The sequence below is a fragment of the Chanodichthys erythropterus genome, chromosome 16 (genome assembly GCF_024489055.1).
Source record: "Chanodichthys erythropterus isolate Z2021 chromosome 16, ASM2448905v1, whole genome shotgun sequence".
In the NCBI taxonomy this organism is placed as follows: Eukaryota; Metazoa; Chordata; class Actinopteri; order Cypriniformes; family Xenocyprididae; genus Chanodichthys; species Chanodichthys erythropterus.
The window spans coordinates 12,969,913-12,989,959 of NC_090236.1; the positions used below are offsets into that span (position 1 = coordinate 12,969,913).

Consider the following 20,047-nt stretch of genomic DNA (forward strand, 5'->3'; position numbering starts at 1 on the left):
TGTTTTTAAATGTTCCACATTATTAATTATTATTAGTCAAGCTCGCCTGACTAGTTTTAATATAATTCATAAAAAAATGTACACTATATAACACTATTGCAAATAGAAAACAGATCAAATGGTATTATAACAAATTCATGGCTTTAAAAAAATACAATAAATATGGTTAAATGTTATTTTATGTTTATGCTTTTGGAAGTTTAAGTTTACTGTCTGTAATTATGCTTTTTATTTGGCATTTCAGGCTCATTTTGTGCACAAATTAAGCACAAATTTGTGCCATTTAAAATTATTTATTTGAATTCCTAAAACTTAAAAAAAGAGGGCCTTAAAATTCTCTAAATTACTTAAAATATATATGCATTAACTCCCTTTAAGTTTAAGTAATTTAACTAGTAATCATTTGCTTTTATATATTTGCTATTTATTTTTTGTTAATATATTTTTTGTCTATCAGATATTGTAAAATTATGCATTTTGAGTAATCTAGCGGACTTATGCTGACAAATAAACAGGGATATCTGGGTCCAAAAACAGAGTACATATTGTTAATTTACCTATACTAATGTATAACTTGTTAAAATTCAGATTTGTGTCGTCTTCGTTTGTCACATTGAACTGAAAATGGTGCATTTGGCAGATGTGAATTCTTTAAAAAAATGTATTTGGACACATAACCATGTCATAAAAACTGCATCTCGATCACAATCTCCTACATACAGTTTGTGTTTGCATGCACAAATTTATTACCTAAACTTCATCATCACTTCACTTACTCTTACTGCTGCAACACCTTCACATCATTCGTCATTACATTTTAAAACTATTTGAAAAGGGTTGTGCACAATGTTAGCTTAAAATTCTGAAGTTAAGATGCATACTTTACCAGTCATACTCCTTTATATTGTGATCATGCATACTATTTCGGATGGCTAGTGTGCAAAGAGTGCTAAAGCTTCAGTTGTTCAGGATGGAGATGATGACTCACCATATAGTATCCTGGAAGCAGCTTCTGCAGGAATTCAGCCTCTTTGTGCATGACGGTTTTGAGGATGAATTCATCGTCTCGAGTGACGTAGAAAATGGAGCCGCTGGCACCGGGGTTTGAGAGCTCGATCAAGGGTTCATTACAAAGAGAATACTGCACAAACAGAGAGACACAACAGGACGTCAGAGGATGATGCATTTATTCTGAACTATAGTTATACAGCACTTGATGGAACGTCATATTGGCCGAGTTATAATTTTATGATATTTTATGTTTTTTGGAGCTTGATATTAACATAAATCACCATCTATTTTTATTGCATGAAAAAGAGCAACGTCTCATGTTCGACAGAAGAAATTCAAGCAAGTTTAGAAATATTTAAAATATAAATTGTTATTTACCCATCACAAAAAACTGCATTTTTTCATGAAGCATATATACAAGAACACACACACGCACTCATCAGAGGATATCTGTTGTTTTAAGTGCTTAAAAAGGAAAGCATTAGTGTGCTAATCACCATCTGTCTCAGGTAGTGTGTGTGTGCTTATAGAGCAGCCATGTGCTTTCACACACCTAATATGTTTAAGTTTCATTTAAGCTCCAGACGCTCATATCATAATTACACATTAACCTTCCCATGACCCTCAGCACTGCCCTGTAGAAACTTTTCCCTCATTGGTTCTTCAATAAAGAGTCTAGATCCAAACCAATCAGCTCCGATATGAACATTACACTGAAAGATTGATTTCTGAAGGATCATGCGACACTGAAGACTGGAGTAATGATGCTGAAAATTCAGCTTTGATCACAGGAATAAATTACAGTTTAACATATATTCAAATAGAAAACAGCTGTTTTAAATTCTAATAATATTTTGCAATATTACTATTTTTGCTGTATTTTTCATTAAATAAATGCAGCCTTGGTGAGCAGAAGTTTATGCATTGTGGTATACAGTATGCCAGGAAAATGTTGGTGAATGTCACTGAATCATTCACTCAAACAGATTTAAAAAAAATATATATATATAAAATAAAGACATTAAGTCTAAAGGTGCCCTAGAATCAATAATTGAATTTACCTTGGCATAGTTGAATAACAAGAGTTCTGTTCATGGAAATGACATACAGTGAGTCTCAAACTCCATTGTTTCCTCCTTCTTATAAAAATCTCATTTGTTTAAAAGACCTCCGGAAAACAAACGAATCTCAACATAACATCGATCATTAATATGTACGCCCCCAATATTTGCATATGCCAGCTCATGTTCAAGGCATTACACAAGGGCAGCCAGTATTAACGTCTGGATCTGTGCACAGCTGAATCATCACACTAGGTAAGCAAGCAAGAACAATAGTGAAAAATGGAAGATGGAGCAATAATAACTGACATGATATCATGATAACATGATATTTTAGTGATATTTGTAAATTGTCTTTCTAAATGTTGCGTTAGCATTTTGCTAATGTACTGTTAAATGTGATTATCAAATTATAAATCATTTCTTACTGTATTCACGGAGACAAGAGCCATCGCTATTTTCATTTTTAAACACTTGCAGTCTGTATAATTCATAAACACAACTTCATTCTTTATAAATCTCTTCAACAGTGTGTAATGTTAGCTTTAGCCACGGAGCACTATCAAACTCATTCAGAATCAAATGTAAACATCCAAATAAATACTATACTCACATGATCCGACGCATGCATGCAGCATGCATGACGAACATCTTGTAAAGATCCATTTGAGGGTTATATTAGCTGTGTGAACTTTGTTTATGCACTGTATAACTGTACTTATAGTCGAGAGCTCGGGAGGGCAGGGAGCGCGTGATTTAAAGGGGCCGCAGCCTGAATCTGTGCATAGTTAATGATGCCCCAAAATAGGCAGTTAAAAAATGAATAAAAAAAAAATCTATGGGGTATTTTGAGCTGAAACTTCACAGACACATTCAGGGGACACCTTAGCCTTATACTACATCTTTTGAAAAGACGTTCTACAGCACCTTAAAATAAACATATTAAACCTATAAAAATTTAAAAATATATATCTACTAATGAGGTCAAAAAAATAATCTTGTTTTCCCCTTTGAATTAAGTTTATTTTTCTAACCCCATCAGCAGACTTTTTTCTCATTTAAAGCATAAACTCACTTATTCAATTACCGGAAAACAAGACTTAATATCTTCAGACATTTTGCTTCTCAAATAAAAGTATCTTGATTTAAAGCTGCAATATGTAAGATTTTTGTAGTAAAATATCCAAAAACCACTAGGCCAGTGTTATATATTTTGTTCACTTGAGTACTTACAATATCCCAAATGTTTCCAACTATTTGTAAATTGTGAGAAAATTGCAATTTTACCCGTTCAATTTTAATGCGTTACCTCATACTCATGACCGGAAAAGCGGAAGTGGCGCCGGCGACTGTGTCATAATAAAAGTCCCGCTGCTCGTGAGGCGTGTGTTGATCAATCGCTCCAGCTCCTCGTTCAGCTCCGTTCAGTTCACACTACAGTGACGTTAATAATCGCATCCATGAACATGATTTCTTCCCGAGTCCTATCCCTATTCTTTTGCACCATCCGCTCCATGTCCCAAGATTCCGCACTCAAACTTGGCGTCATCAAGCTACGCCTTTGTTTAGAATAGGCCTCTAGTGACCTCTAGGGGACAGAAATCCTACATACTGCACCTTTAAGAATGTTGAGATATTTGTAAACAAGAATAAAAAATACTGAGTAAGAAAGTCATTTTTTGCAGTGAATTTGATAAATTTAAGTTAAATGTGCAACTTTGGATGGAAACATGATGCTTCGATGAAACCTAAATGAGATCTCTGGAGCGACCTCTGAGGAATAATATTATCTTCTGGGATATGTTCACACATACAGAAATAAAGCTCAGATCTGCACTTTGCTCTTACAGCTACAGAACCAATCTGATTCTAGCGAACGCAGTGTTTGAAGGGTCGACCCGTGTGTGATGCGTCTCACCAGATAGTCGTCGGGTCGGATCCCGAAGAGCTCTCTGAAGTAGCGGAACGCCACAGGAGCGTAAGTTTTAAACCTGAAGTCTGGATAGTGATGCGCTGGTGTCAGATTACTGCCTTCACTGTGAGAGAGAGAGACACGGAGGACATCACATGATTTGATTGATGCTCATTATGGTTTAGGATCAAAATATTACAGTTTTTACTGTGTTTTTGAACTCAATCTTCTGAATGGTAGTGTTATATGTATTTTTTATTTTATTTTTTTATGAGTGAATAAGCTACTCATCCCATACACACACAAACACACACACACACACACACACACACACACACACACACACACACACACACACACACACACACACACACACACACACACACACACACACACACACACACACACACACACACACACACACACACACACACACACACATTATATATCAAATATAGCCTGTGTGTGTTTGTTGGTATAAGTGCTTGATTTTAATTAAGCCAAAAGCATTCGTTAGTTAAACTAGTGAAGCATGACTTAGCAAACAGCACTAATTAAATTCTCAGTGGCAGGGAGACAATATGAACAGATGGTTTTCAAACTCCCTGTTCCAGCAGAACCTGCTCATACTGACCTGGGGAAGAAAATGCTCTCCACCACGTAGAAGTCTTGCATGAGGACGTCCCGCTCGGGTTTGGAGCTCAGGTTACCGACGGTGTAGCCGATCCCCAGCTGAATGGCTCCTTTCAGGGCAGACGAGGTCGTCTGTAGACACACAAGATGGAGACTTCTGACTCTGACACCAGTTACACATGCCCTGCTTCCCTGACATAAAATCACTGGATAACAGCATGAAGGATACAAAGGATCAAATAGTAAAATACAAATATATATATATATATATATATATATATATATATATATATATATATATATATATATATATATATATATATATATATATATATATATATATAGTTTATATATATATATATATATGTTTATTATAATTTTTTTTTTAGTGCTGTCAAATAAATTAATCATGATTAATCGCATCTTACATAAAAGTTTAAATATACATACATACACACACATATATATATTTACAAACTTTTATGTTAGATACGATTAATCATGATTAATTGACTTGACAACACTAAAAATATAGTTATGTTTATTAAAATAAAAAAACATATAAATATATAAAAATATAATTGTTACAAAAATGTTTCATATAAAATATATATATTTTATATAAAATATATAATTACATTTATAAAATATAAATACATTTCTTACTATATTTGTTTATAAAATATTATATTCTAATTTTAATGTTTATAATATTAAAGTATAATATTTATAATTTATCATATATAAATATTAAATATTACAATTACAATATTATAAATATTTTCAATAATATAAATATTAATTTATAATATGTTTTTACTATATAACATTTTTTTTTACATTTTTGTTAACGTTAATTAATAAAAAATACTGTTTATTGTTAATGCATGTTAACTCCATTAAATAATACTAACAGATGCAACTTTTGATTTTAATAATGTATTAGTAAATGTTGAAGTTAAGATTAATTAAAATTAAAAAATGTTTTATTTTTCATTGTTATTTCATGTTAACTAATGTTATTATTAAGTGTTACCAGATATATATTTTTATATATAAAAATATATAGGAAAACACCCATCAAAGTGGTTTAAAAACATTTTTCCCTTCATAACAAACAAATTTATTGGCTAATATTTTTGAGATCAATGATCAATAAATAAAAATGTTAGGTTCATAATAACCTTGTCAATACACATTTTCCAGTGTTTTAATATAGTGAAACTATTGTGTAAAATAAGTGTTTTACACTTTTAATTCAAACTATTTCAATGTCATTTTCTGTCAATAAATCATGTTATATCATGTATCATATATGTGTATATACGGGATGATGTCAAAAAGTCATTTTCAAAATCCTAAAACTGATGATTTCCAGGTTTAAAAGGGGAAAATGATCCCAGATTTCCAATGCAGACTGAAGTTGTGAGGAACACACCTTCTTGTACGTGGTCTCGCCGGATGCATCGACTCGCCTGTGACCGATCTTCTTCTCGAGGCCAGAGCCGGGGTGACACGAGGAAGATGGCATCTGAGAAGAAAAACACTGATAAGATCTCCTTAATACGTTTATCTCAACTGGCTCTCATAGACAACAAAGAGATTACATGGAGATTTGATCTCCTAATGATCTGAGCTGCTATCCACATGAATTTTAAAGCAATACTCTTACTGTATGACCACTACTGACTTATCTGTGTCTATTTTTATTCATACAGAGGAATTTTAGAAGAAACAGTTGATACTTCAGTTAATTCCATTTCCGAAGCCTCAGATCAATAACATATTTTGCTAGAATGAAACACTTGAACTGTAAGTCTTCTCAAGATTGCATTAAGTAAAATTGGAGTTTTATGACCAAAATCAATAATATATGTGACCCTGGACCACAAAACCAGTATATTTATAGCAATAGCCAACAATGCATTATATGGGTCAAAATTATCGATTTTTCTTTTATGCCAAAAATCATTAGGATATTAAGTAAAGATCATGTTCCATAAAGATATTTTGTACATTTTCTACCATAAATATATCAGAAAGTTATTTTTGTGAGTGGATATGCATTGCTAAGGACTTCATTTGAACAACTTTAAAGGTGATTTTCTCAATATTTTCTCAAAAAATATTAATATTTTTCTCAGATTTTTTTTTTGCACCCTCAGATTCCAGATTTCCAAATAATTGGATCTCGACAAAATATTGTCCTATATCCTAACAAACCATACATCAATGGAAAGCTATTTATTCAGCTTTGAGATGATTTTGAGAAAATGTGACCCTTATGGCTGGTTCTGTGGTCCAGGGTCACCTATAGATGACAAACAATTCTTCACCTCGGTTATCTGGGTCTTCTTAAGAGCAGCGTCTGAAACGACACAGGAAGAGAAAGATATTATGACAAAAATCCCACAGAGATAATAACATTTCTTTGCTAATAACAATAAAAGAAACCAAATAAAGATCTGTGTAGATGAGAAAATGTTCAGAATGCTTACTGCACAATACTAGTAAAAAAACTCTTATGCAATGTTGTCACACAACCTCATTAACCCAGCTAACAAAAAACATATTCCAAGAACATTCTGCTAACATTCCTATTAAGTTATGAAAACATTATTTTATGAACGTTCAAAATGTCCAGTTTTTTAAGGTGTGTTTTTTTGCAAATGTTACAAAAACATTCCATTTTATCATTCAAACATTAATGGAATGTTGCTTTTGAATGTTCTCTGAACATTCCATGAATGATGTTTTTGTGCTAACGTTTTGAGAACATTATTATAGACCAGATAACTTTAAACGAACATTCTATTAATGTTACTGGAAGAATGTTTGTTCATAACCTTGAGAGAACCTTGCCAAAATCTTGCCATTCATTAAATGGCATCCAGTTTTCCATTTCGTATGCAATTCTCTAATGAATGAATCAAGAAAGGGACGTTTAAAATCATGCATTATATATATTCCTTTTCAGTCTTCTCACTAGTGCATTGCATTGTGGGATACATTACCCACTCAGTGTAGGCTGTTGTAAACTGGGAGTTATAATAACTCACTATATGTGTACAGAAAACAATCATACTGCAAAAATAATATGAACTGTATGAATAGTATGATATTCTGAACACACACTGGTTAATGTGTGAATAACAGTCCAAGGACAACCGGCGGGAGTCTGCAGCTCTGTGTTGCCTTGCAGTTATTTCACACTGCGTTTTTCTTGCACATGTTTCTGTGTCACTGAATTCAAGGGGAGGGGGCGGAGTTACAGACAACTAAACCTGTCAATCATCCCTCTGCACGTGGCGTCGCGGAATTAAGGCAAGATAACGGAAAGCAAATGAGACCTGACCTGCTTTACACCCGACAGGAGTGAGACAATTTAATAGCTGGGAATTAGAGCAGCAATGCAGCGCTGAAAAAAAAGAGTGCTTTTAATCTTAATTTCATCCTGGAACACAGCTGAATCTCGTCAACACACGTCCAGGTCATTATACACAGAAAATTACATTAAGCTTATTTTAGGATCATTAACCTTTTTGGTAACACTTCATTTGATGCCTTTATATATAATACATTATAGAAGTATGCATTGTTTGGTGTATCAATGAATGGATAAGTATTAGAACTGTGGTTATAATTATTCATGAGATTATTAATGCCTTTTATAATGCATTATATATTAAGTCTTAAAGTAAAGTGTTACTGTATTTTTTTGCACTGTGACATTATTTTCATGACAGACTGTAAAAAATCAGCATAAATTGTAAGCAGTACAACAAATATTACTATGATGCACAAATACTCACTATTTAAATAGTAAATCATTATTTTTTCCCCAGGAAAAATGTATTTAATTCTCATGAAAATAATATCACAATGCAAATAATCCAAAAAATGCTTTATTTTCTTCATGCAAAATATATGATCTGTTTTGTTTCTTTTGATTTTGGGGTTAAATGTGACCTGGACAGATTTTGTGAGATCAAGAATATCCTCTGTAAAGCTGTAAACAGTGTGTGTGTGTGTGTTTTGATGGCAGATGCAGTTTTGTTGGCGGTCTCTCGTGGAGGCGCATGTGCTTGAGAAGCAGATAATGAGAGCCGAGGAAACGCATGACATGTGCAGCAGTCGTCCGACTGAGAGACATAAATACACAGAAACCTGCTGAGAAAATCACTTCTGCCTCTCACACACACTGCAGAACGAAGCTGAGCGTCCACACACTTCCAGACAGACCGACCAAACGCTCCTCTTCTGTTACAAAACATCATTTTTGAAGAAATTTACCATGGTAACCATATTTACTGTAGAGGGTGTTACTACATTTTTACACTTTGCAAGAAAACGTGGAGGCGCTTGCCTGCGCAAAACTCACAGAAATGATGGTTAATCGTCTGATCTTCTGTTAAAATGCAGGGTTTTTTCTTCTGAAATATCACACAAGGCTCATTTTCTATCGCTTTACAAATCTAGATCTCAGAATTGAATGCAGACAGACAGCTCTGCAAACAAAAATAACGCCCAAATCAATTGTAATCATATTTGTGCCGCTGTGATTTATGGAAAGAGACGAGGACGAGACATGAGGAACAGATGGTGCTGGAGGAAAAAACTTTGTCTTTACGGAGAAACATCAGACTAACATTATAAAAAAAACACCCACAGGGAAAATAAGTCATATCTTAAAAAAAGTCAGGTTTAATACATCCCTCCATTTAAATTTTGGGTACAGCAGTCAAACTCCTGCGGGAAAGAAAAATGAATGCGGATGAATGAATTCTTTAATTGCCAGATGATAACAAAAACTCACAAATTTAAATATCGCGTAAAACCTTTGCGATTAAAGCAGCATTTCCATCCCATGTTTAAGAGCACAAAATCATCACTTCCTGGGAAATTGGCATGAAATATCGGTAATAAAAATGGAAGTTCGGGGAAGAAATGGTGTCTCTTTTTTTCCTCAATCATAAATGAGCGGCAGACTGAAACGCAATAAACACTGTTATGTTATCATGTGTTCGGATGCTTGTGTTTGGTGTGAGATGCTTCTGTGGGGGAACGATGTACTAAAAACTGAAAAGTTTTTCTTTGCATTTTTCGCATACAGACGACAACGCCAAAATTATCCCCGTTCACACGGATCCATGAAAATGACTAAAAACGCTGCATTCTGTCAGTAGATGGCGATGTCATTTTGTACAGAAACACTACGGTGCTATAGACACATAATATGCATGCGCATGTCACTATTTTTTTTAACAAATCTGTGTTTTTGTTGTTTACACGGAGACAATAACGGTATCGTTTTCAAAAACTTGCACTTCGAATCCTGTTTTCAAAAAAAAATTATTTTCAGGCCCCGAAACGCCATTGTCATGCAAATGAACAGCCAAAACGCATAAAAAGTTTTCAGTTTTTAGTTGCAAATGGTGTTGTGTAAACGGCCCCTTAAAGGGGTGTTTGATTATAATTTCACTTTTTTAACTTTAGTTAGTGTGTAATGTTGCTGTTTGATCATAAACAACATCTGCAAAGTTACGATGCTCAAAGTTCAATGCAAAGGAGATATTTTCTTTTACAGAAATCACTTTTTAAACGGCTGGTAGGGACTACAACGAGCTTCTTCCTGGGTTTGTGACATCACAAACCCTACAATTTACATAAACCCCGCCCCTGAGAACACTCAACAAAGGGGGCGGGGCCATGTTGGGCTGCTTTAGAGAAGAGGAAGAGTTGTTGTAGTCGAGTGTTGTTGTCATGCCGTCATTTTACGCCGGACTGCCTCACAAACGAGGGTACATTCAACACAAAAGATGAACATGACGGCACATGCTAGTGGATGAGTTGAATCAACTCCACAGCAACTACATCAATTTATCCACTAACCATTCAGAAACGTCTAAAAGTTGTAACTTCTTCCTGAGTCTCTCCATCAGTTTGAACAATGTAAGGCTGAACACTTTCCTCATTTTGGCTGCGTGAGATTCTCCAGCTTTGTTGTTGTTTGCAGCAGCTCATTTGCATTTAAAGGGACACACACAAAAATGGTGTTTTTGCTCACACCCAAATTTGACAAGCTATAATAAATGATCTGTGGGGGATTTTGAGCTGAAACTTCACAGACACATTCTGGAGACACCAGAGACTGATATTACATCTTGTGAAAGGTTCCTCTTTAAACCAAATCTTTCTGATGACAGACTTTGTCTCAGGTGTTTCAGAACGAGCAACCAACATTTGAGATGCTGCGATTGGTCCAGTTGTCCAATCACATCATCAGTTGAGGCAAAATGCTGTGATGTTTTTTGTGTTGTCCATCAAGGGATTTATTCGGTAAATGTGTTTGCATCAGTTTATGTGCATGTCTTCTTCTATCTTTTTGAATTTTTGTGCATCTTGGTGTTTCCATCTAGCATTTTTTTATGCAATATCTCAAAATTTGCATAACAAAAGGTGGATGGAAACACAGCTAATGATAATCATCACTACTAGAACATCAAGTGGATAATCCTCTGTAGAAAGCAGATACCACTGCAATCAACAACATCTGAAACAAAGAACATAAATCCTGAATTCTTGAATGCTGCATCACACACACATTAAAGAAGCAAAGAAAAAAAATTGTTTTATTACAAACAATAGCAAGTCAAAGCACATCAGAAGAAAGAATGAATCATGCAAACATTTGCGCCTTAAATGAAGGCAGCAGAATCACATTCAGCGGTAATAACATCACACAGCAACACCACAATAAACACGGCCTCATAGATGCCGTTTTAACAAAAACCACATACTTCTGCATGATGATTGTATTTCAAAATCTGCCCTCAAATGACTAATCAAAGTGTTCTGCCAGATGCCAAGAAAATCTAAATAAAATCCATGGTTGAAAAGAGGAGGTTAAAAAAAGTCACATTAATGCTGTAATTGTTTAAATCGACAACGCAAAGCAGAAATATATGGTCTAACTCGGGCCAGCGACAGACTGGATCTCGCCATGAGCATTGTGGGAGAAAGCCAACAGACTGTTAGAGATTCACACCCAACTGCTCACGACGCTTTATATTCATCTGTTTAAATGTCGAGAAACTTAAGATACAGCTATGATTGCTGGTCACTTCATTCAGTTGTAAACAAAAGACCTCAGTGATGGTCATACTTAAAGAGCAAGTACTGAATGATTAAGATCATTACACAGACCTACAAATGAACTGACTGTATTGCACATGAGTGTAACGCATGAAGCGGAAGAATAAATGCATGAAAAAGCATGAAATATTTGTGTGTCATTGTAGAATAACATTCAATTATCAAGGCTTGATTTAAACAAGTTAAAGGCAAATTCAGCAATTATGAATGTGAAGTGGACTTAGTGGATTTACCAACTTCTTATTGTACAGGTATAATGAGACGTCCATAAAGTCAAAACAATTAAAGTAATATATGGATATACTGGATGATATTGTGCATTGTCATTACAGTTTTGGAGTAAATCTCACAAATTCCTTATTTCTTCTAATTTGAAATTAAATTTCATGACAATTATTTTTAAAATTAAAAAAAAAAAAAAAAAAAAAAAAAATAGCTGGAGAAAAAGAAATATAATAATAAATGTAAAGAATTGTATGCTGATGTCAAGAAAAAAATTCTAAAAATCATTTATATGTGTTCTAGAATACTAATTATTTAAATAAAAAATTAATATATATATATATATATATATATATATATATATATATATATATATATATATATATATATTATTTATATATATATATATATATATATATATATATATATATATATATATATATATATATATATATATATATAATTATATATATATATATATATATATATATATATATATATATATATATATATATATATATATATATATATATTATATTATATTTTTCAAATGTAAATTTTTCACATTTAAAGTTTAATTTAAATTATTTTTAATTATAAAATTGAAAATACTTATAAATAATTATATTTATATTTTAATATAAATTGTTATATATTTAAACTTTATATAAAATTTATTTTTCAGGAAAAAACAAAAATACGGATAAATAATATGATTGTTTACATACCATGCAGTGTTATTTGAGTATTATTTATATACTATTGTAGTATTTATTAATATTTTAAATAAGCTTTAATTTATTTTTTTGTACAGTCAATTTTAGATTTAGTTTGTTTTAGTCATTTTTTATGTGCATTTTGTCATTTTTAAATATTTCTTCAATTTTATTTAAGTTTTAGTACTTATTTATTTCATGTCATGATGATCATTTTCATTCAAGATTTTAATTTAATTATTATTATTTTTTTTATATGTATATATATATATAGTTTTTGTTAAAAATAACAGCACTGATACCTTTTTTTTTGTTGACGTACCATGGTAATACCAATACCTTGGCAAATGCAATGATACTGTATATGATAATATGTAACGGTACCGTTTCCTTACAATAAATTGATTTTGATAAGATGAATATAAATCTGACATAAATGGAGGTTATTTTATGATGAATATCGTCAGTGCTACTCTTTAATATGAATTGATTCTGATAAAATCATTTGCAAGATGAAGGTAAATCTGACATAAAAGGAGGTTTTTAAACCTAGTAGATGCAGCTACTGTTAATCACTAAAGACGAGTGATTTCTGCCCCAGCAACAGCACTAGAATCAGTTCAACCCTGAAACATCAGGAAAAACAACAGCAGGTCAGGCCACAAACTGTCCAGACACATTAAAGTCAGTCCGTCATGAGAGCCAGAGGGAACCAGCCTCCAAATTAATACAGAGAGAGAGAAAAACCGCCTGAAAACCAGCTGAATTTAACAAGAGAACATGATTCATTACAGCTCGTCTACATCAACACAGTTCACATCCATAGGATACGCCTAATTCAGAAATCATACTATTGAATTTATAGTTCATTTACATGAAGCAGGAACACTGCCGTCTTGAGTTTTCCAGCACTGCAGCTTTTCTCTGGAGAACATGAAAAATTTCATCCCGGTGCTGGAGGCAATCAATTAAAGAGATGCTTTATGAACATATAATGACTGATGAGAGCCTCGAGGATACACAGATGAGATAATGAACCGAGCAAATGTCTTCAGTGCATTAAACTCGGAGAAGTTTGCACAAAAACATCCTCAAAGTGCCAGTTTGAAAGCTCATATCAATGCAACACACATCATAACATCCACATGAGGAACAACCTCCAACCAAAAACTGAAGATTCATGGCAGCTATGCATATGTTTTAATCAAAAACAGTTGCTGATAGACTTTTATGCACTGAAATATCATGCATGAAAGAATAAAAGTCAGAAACACACACCTCAGATGTCATAGGAATCCTTACGGCCGTGGTTTGCGTGGCTCGTTTCTATTTGGAGTCGGATCAGTCCTAAAGGACAAAGCTCAATTGGATTGACAGGAGGAACTAATCTGCTGCCCTGACGAACTCCACAAGCTCTCTGGTCACCTGGACTCGACCGGCAGCCAATGAGAGGCAGAGATTACGGCTGGTGTCTGCCCACTGGAGGATAAGACCGGGAAAAGCCCATGTGCCAAGGACGAGGGCACAGAGCAGCAGATAGACGACCAGAAACAACTCACAACGTCTCAAGGACTCACAATCTCTAACTTTATACACAGAAGCACATGATAGATTAACTTATTTAGATAGTCTTAATTTAAAAGACAGATTTGTTTTTGTTTGGATCTCTTAAAACACACACAGACTGAGACTTTACATATCAAAAATGCATCAGATCGTTCCATAATATTTCTAAATGGACATAATTCTATATCATGTCTACATATGTGACCATTACGCTCAGATCACTCACAGTTCATGTAATTGTTATAACTATTGAATGGTTGATTGAAAGTGTGCCTTGTTTGGTGTAAATCTCTGTTCATAACTCAAATATTGGCTTAAATGAAATCTGTGTAAAATGCATTGTATTCGTTTTAAAGAAATCATATCTAAACTGAACTCCACCAGGTCATTTATGGTGCAGGAGGAGGAGGAAAGCCACCTCTGAATCAAAGACGATACCTAATTGGTCAAAGATGTTGGACAAACACCTCAGTTTAAAAATTCAGGACATGAACAAAGAATCAGATGAGAAGATCAGAAGAAGATGGGTTAACAGCTTCATTCAAGCCATCTAACTACTCTCGTCTCACTTACTCTGCCCTCCAAAAGAAAGGGTTCAAATATGCAAAAATGCTTGAAAACTGAAGAATCTGCAGGATCTGGAGGATTTTTCTGAAGAACAGAGCTCAGTTTAACTGTTCAGGACAAACAAGAGACTCATGAACAACCATCACAAAACATAAAAACAGTCGTGGATCATCAGGTGACCACACACAGTATTGAGAATCAATGCTTCACAGACTTATGAATGGGGTTATTTTAATAAATTCAGCTATAGTTTTGTCTTGTGAACTAAATGTAAACATCTTTTATGTAAAATATCTTACTCGGGACAGTACTAAACAAAAAATAACATGCATTTTTTATTATCCCTCTTATTTTATTAAAATAATTCTCATTTTCACAGATTCTGCAAGGGGTTCACATACTTTTTCATGCCTCTGTATAATAAAATATGCTTTCGTAGTTTGTGTTGTCCCTTATCAGTGCAAAATTATCACAAATTAAAAAGGATTCATGCCAATATTGTCCAAAATCCCACTTTTCTAGGGTGTTTCCAAACTTTTGGAGGGCAGTGTACTTTCCTTTCTTTTCCATTGAGAGTCTCGTGTTCCAAGTTAAGTTTTGCTGCAAAGTTTAACGACTCTACAGTCTTTGCCCGCCTCAAACTTCCAACTTCAGCCACGAGGAAGACTCCATTCATCCGCCAACACACCCACGTGATTGGCCTCCCAAGAAAACGTCAATCCAGACATAAAAAGACCGAATCAACAAACTCGGGAAACCAAGCCAAAAAAGGGAATCTCCATTTAAAGACACAAACAACAGACGCAAATATGCCTCAAGATTCTAGCCGAAGTGGTGCATTGATTGAAATTTAATAACCCCGCCTAAGAAACGATAGAAGGGTTAAATTAATGATTGATGGTTCATTCAGGTCAGGTTTTACAAAGTGCACACATTGCTAGAAACTTGGGATTTCATCATTTCACTCTCTTAAAACTCATTCTTTCCTCACTTTCTTTCTTTCTGTACTTTCTGTGTGCTTGTGTTAGATATTAGCTTATGTGTTAGAATAATTAATTAAAGAGAAGTGTCTTGTGTTATGTGCTTACAAATTTAATTTTTTAAACTGCTGACCCTGTTACCTTGCTGATAAATGATGCATGGATGGATGTGTTGCCTCAAAGTTTTTGTGGGAAAATAACCAGACTGGAATGTTCCACCGGTGATAATCTCTGGTCACCGTCAGATTGTACTGGGCTATGATGGGATTAGGGTCAGGACAGTAAACATATACACACACACACACACACACACACACACACACATCTTCTGATACTAAAACAGTGTTTGATCAAACTAGTTCAGGATCATTATGCGTAATTTCGAATAAAATGCTTAAAAGCAATGCAATAGATTTTCAAGAACATACGTATTTTCATTTCATGCATTATTTTCAATATTGCCTTAGAACTGCATCTATAGCAGTAGATGTACATCAGCACATTTACCAGGTCAGCTTTACTTCAGATCTTCTGCCTGCTCACATCTCTTCACACAGTCTGACAGATTAATCATCATCAACCTTAAAATGAAAGTGAACCTGCTCAGTGCTTCACTAACATCCTGAGCTGAGTTATAGAGAAATCAGAGAAGAAGAACCGAGAGTTTGAGTGGTTAAATATGGCTTTGAGAAATGAACGTGTCCTGATGTGACCATGCACACACAACAGTAAATCAAGAGCACTTAAAAGTCAAGATCAGCCAAATAAAACATTTAATCACACGAGCTTCACTGGGAAATCCACCTGTTTTGAGTCAAACAACCACTAAACGAAGCTGAAACTCAATCGAACAGCAGTTTCACAATGATTCATCCTGTAAAATGTGTCAAAACACTCATGACATTTGCATTCTGAGTGTCTATATAGTAAAATGTCATGTTGGAAAGTTTTCACACTACACTTAAAAAAAAACTACAAAAGACTACCACAGTACAGAGATAGTGTTGGATAGTAAAAGGATAATACATTACATAACTATATATGATACTGAATTATTATCATATACAGTATTGTTGTATTTGCCAAGGTGTGTTACCATGGTACGTCAACAAAAACATAGTATCAGTGCTGTTATTTTTTACTAAAACTATATAAAAAATTTTTTTAATAAAAAACTTAAATGAAAATGACTGACCTGAAATAAATAAGTACTAAAACTGAAATAAAAAAAAATAAAAAAAATGACAAAATGCACATAAAAATGACTAAAACAAACTAAAACTAAATTGACTGTGCAAAAAATAAATTAAAGCATATTTAAAATATGAATAAATACTATAATAGTATATAAATAATACTCAAATAACAACAAGCATACAGCATACAGTAACATTTTTAAAAAATATTGTGCACTTTATGGATTTGATGGCAATCTGCATTGAGAAATTGACAACTGCTCAGATTTGCTAAGACACCAAAATCTGCTGTCAAAATTCAGAGATCTCAATACGAACTCAAACGTTTTGCATCTAATTCATCCATGATCAAATGATCTGAGCTGCTATTCATATTCATTTTGTACTTTTTATGGCAAAGTTAAGAGTCAAAGTTGATACTTAAATGAAGCTTAACTGAGTCACCTGAGCAACATCTGAGCAATGACATCTTCCTCTGAAGAACCTTCTTCTCTCTCATGAAGGTTTATGGTCTCAGTTGTTTCAAGGTGAGATGAGAACATTATAACATCATCAAATGTGTCCAGGGATTCAGCAGGAATCGTCTGTATCACTGGCTGTGTTTATGTTCTCAAGTCAATGAGTTGGGCTGGATGAGACGCTGATATGCAGCGAAACTCAACGGCTTACGGCTGAGGAAATGCTAAATAAAGCTCCAGCCTTCAGCTCCTGTTCTTACGCAACTAGTGTTTACAACCTCAGACGTATGCAGTCATGCTTCAGCCCTGCATGTTTGACAAGAAGCTGCATGAACTGAACAACAAAAAAAACATCACAGAGATGTGTCATCGAAGGAGAATGTTTGAAACAATGAACAATTGAACAGGGAATTAATAAATAAATACTTGGAATTTTTAATGTAAGCAACATCCCTAGAAAAGCACTGGGAACTACCCAAAACACCCTAACAACACCCAAGCAACTGCATAGTAACACCCTAACAACACCCTAGCGACCGCATAGTGACTCCCTAGAAACCACCTAGCAACCAAACAGAAAACCCTAGCCTCCCCACTAACAAAGCACTGACAACCATCTAAAACACCCTAACAACACCCTAGCAACTGCATAGTAACACCCTAACAACACCCTAGCGACCGCATAGTGACTCCCTAGAAACCACCTAGCAACCAAAAAGAAAACCCTAGCCTCCCCACTAACAAAGCACTGACAACCATCTAAAACACCCTAACAACACCCTAGCAACTGAATAGCGATGCCCTAGCAACCACCTAGCTATACCCTAGCAACCAAACAGAAAGCCCTAGCCTCCCCACTAACAAAGCACTGACAACCATCCAAAACACCTTAACAACACACCCTAGCAACTGAATAGTGATGCCCTAGCAACCACCCAAAACACCCTAGCAACCACATGACTCCCAAGAAACCACCAAGCTATACCCTAGCAACCAAACAGAAAGCCCTAGCCTCCCCACTAATAAAGCACTGACAACCATCCAAAACACTGTAACAACACCCTAGCAACTGAATAGTAACGTTCTAGCAACCACCCAAAACACCCTAACAGCACCCTAGCAACTGCATAGTGACTCCCTAGAAACCACCTAGCTATAACCTAGCAACCAAACAGAAAGCCCTAGCTTCCCCACTAATAAAGCACTGACAACCATCCAACACCGTAACAACACCCTAGCAACTGAATAGTAATGTTCTAGCAACCACCCAAAACACCCTAACAGCACCCTAGCAACTGCATAGTGACTCCCTAGAAACCACCTAGCTATACCCTAGCAACCAAACAAAAAGCCCTAGCCTCCCCACTAATAAAGCACTGACAACCATCCGAAACACCGTAACAACACCCTAGCAACTGAATAGTGATGCCCTAGCAACCACCCAAAACACCCTAGAAACCACATAATGACTCCCTAGAAACTACCAAGCTATACCCTAGCAACCAATCAGAAAGCCCTAGCCTCCCCACTAATAAAGCACTGACAACCATCCAAAACTCCATAACAACACCCTAGTAACTGAATAGTTATGTTCTAGCAACCACCCAAAACACCCTAACAGCACCCTAGCAACTGCATAGTGACTCCCTAGAAACCACCTAGCTATACCCTAGCAACCAAACAGAAATCCCTAGCCTCCCCACTAACAAAGCACTGACAACCATCCAAAACACCCTAACAACACACCCGAGCAACTGAATAGTGATGCCCTAGCAACCACCCAAAACACCCTAACAGCACCCTAGCAACTGCATAGTGACTCCCTAGAAACCACCTAGCTATGCCCTAACAACCAAACATAAAGCCCTAGCCTCCCCACTAACAAAGTAATTACAACCATCCAAAAAACCCTAACAACACCCTATCAACTGAGTCATGATGCCTTAGCAACCACCCAAAACACCCTAACAACACCCTAGCAAATGCATAGTGACTATAGCTTTAGCTATGCCCTAGCAACCAAACAGAAAACCCTAGCAACCCCCTAACAAAGCACTGGCAATCACCGAAAACACCCTAACCACGCCCTAGCAATTGCATAGTGACGTCCTAGCAACCACCCAGAACACCATAGAAACCACCTACCAATGGCCTTGCAAACTCAACAGAAAACCCCATCAACCCCCTTAACAAAGCATTGGCAACTATCCAAAACATCCTAACAACACCCTAGCAACTGCATAGTGACGTCCTAGCAACCACCCAGAACACCATAGAAACCACCTAGCAATGTCCTAGCAACCAAAGCACTGGCAATGGCAACCACCCAAAACACCCTAGCAACTGCATAGTGATGTTCCAAACAGAACACCATAGAAACCACCAAGCAATTCCCTAGCAAACTCAACAGAAAACCCTAGAAACACCCTAACAAAGCACTGGCAACCACACTAACAACACCCTAGCAACCACCCAGAAAATCAGGGTTGAAAGTTGGGCATCACAAAATTGAAAACATGCCTTGATTATTTTGAACTTCACTTTTAATAGTACTTTACTTTTAATAATTA

The 20,047-nt window shown here is 35.1% G+C and overlaps 1 protein-coding gene across 1 annotated transcript in view; it reads right to left on the reverse strand.

The window, feature by feature from the left end:
• The window catches only part of pip5k1cb (phosphatidylinositol-4-phosphate 5-kinase, type I, gamma b), a 57,488-nt gene that overhangs the window by 26,969 nt on the left and 10,472 nt on the right, over positions 1–20,047 (reverse strand). Inside the window, exons 2-6 of the mRNA XM_067362251.1 lie at positions 6,954–6,985; positions 6,056–6,148; positions 4,619–4,749; positions 3,991–4,108; positions 989–1,141 (exon numbers count right to left, since the gene is read on the reverse strand). Coding sequence (XP_067218352.1) covers positions 989–1,141; positions 3,991–4,108; positions 4,619–4,749; positions 6,056–6,148; positions 6,954–6,985 — 527 coding nt within the window. The remainder of the gene's footprint in view (positions 1–988; positions 1,142–3,990; positions 4,109–4,618; positions 4,750–6,055; positions 6,149–6,953; positions 6,986–20,047) is intronic.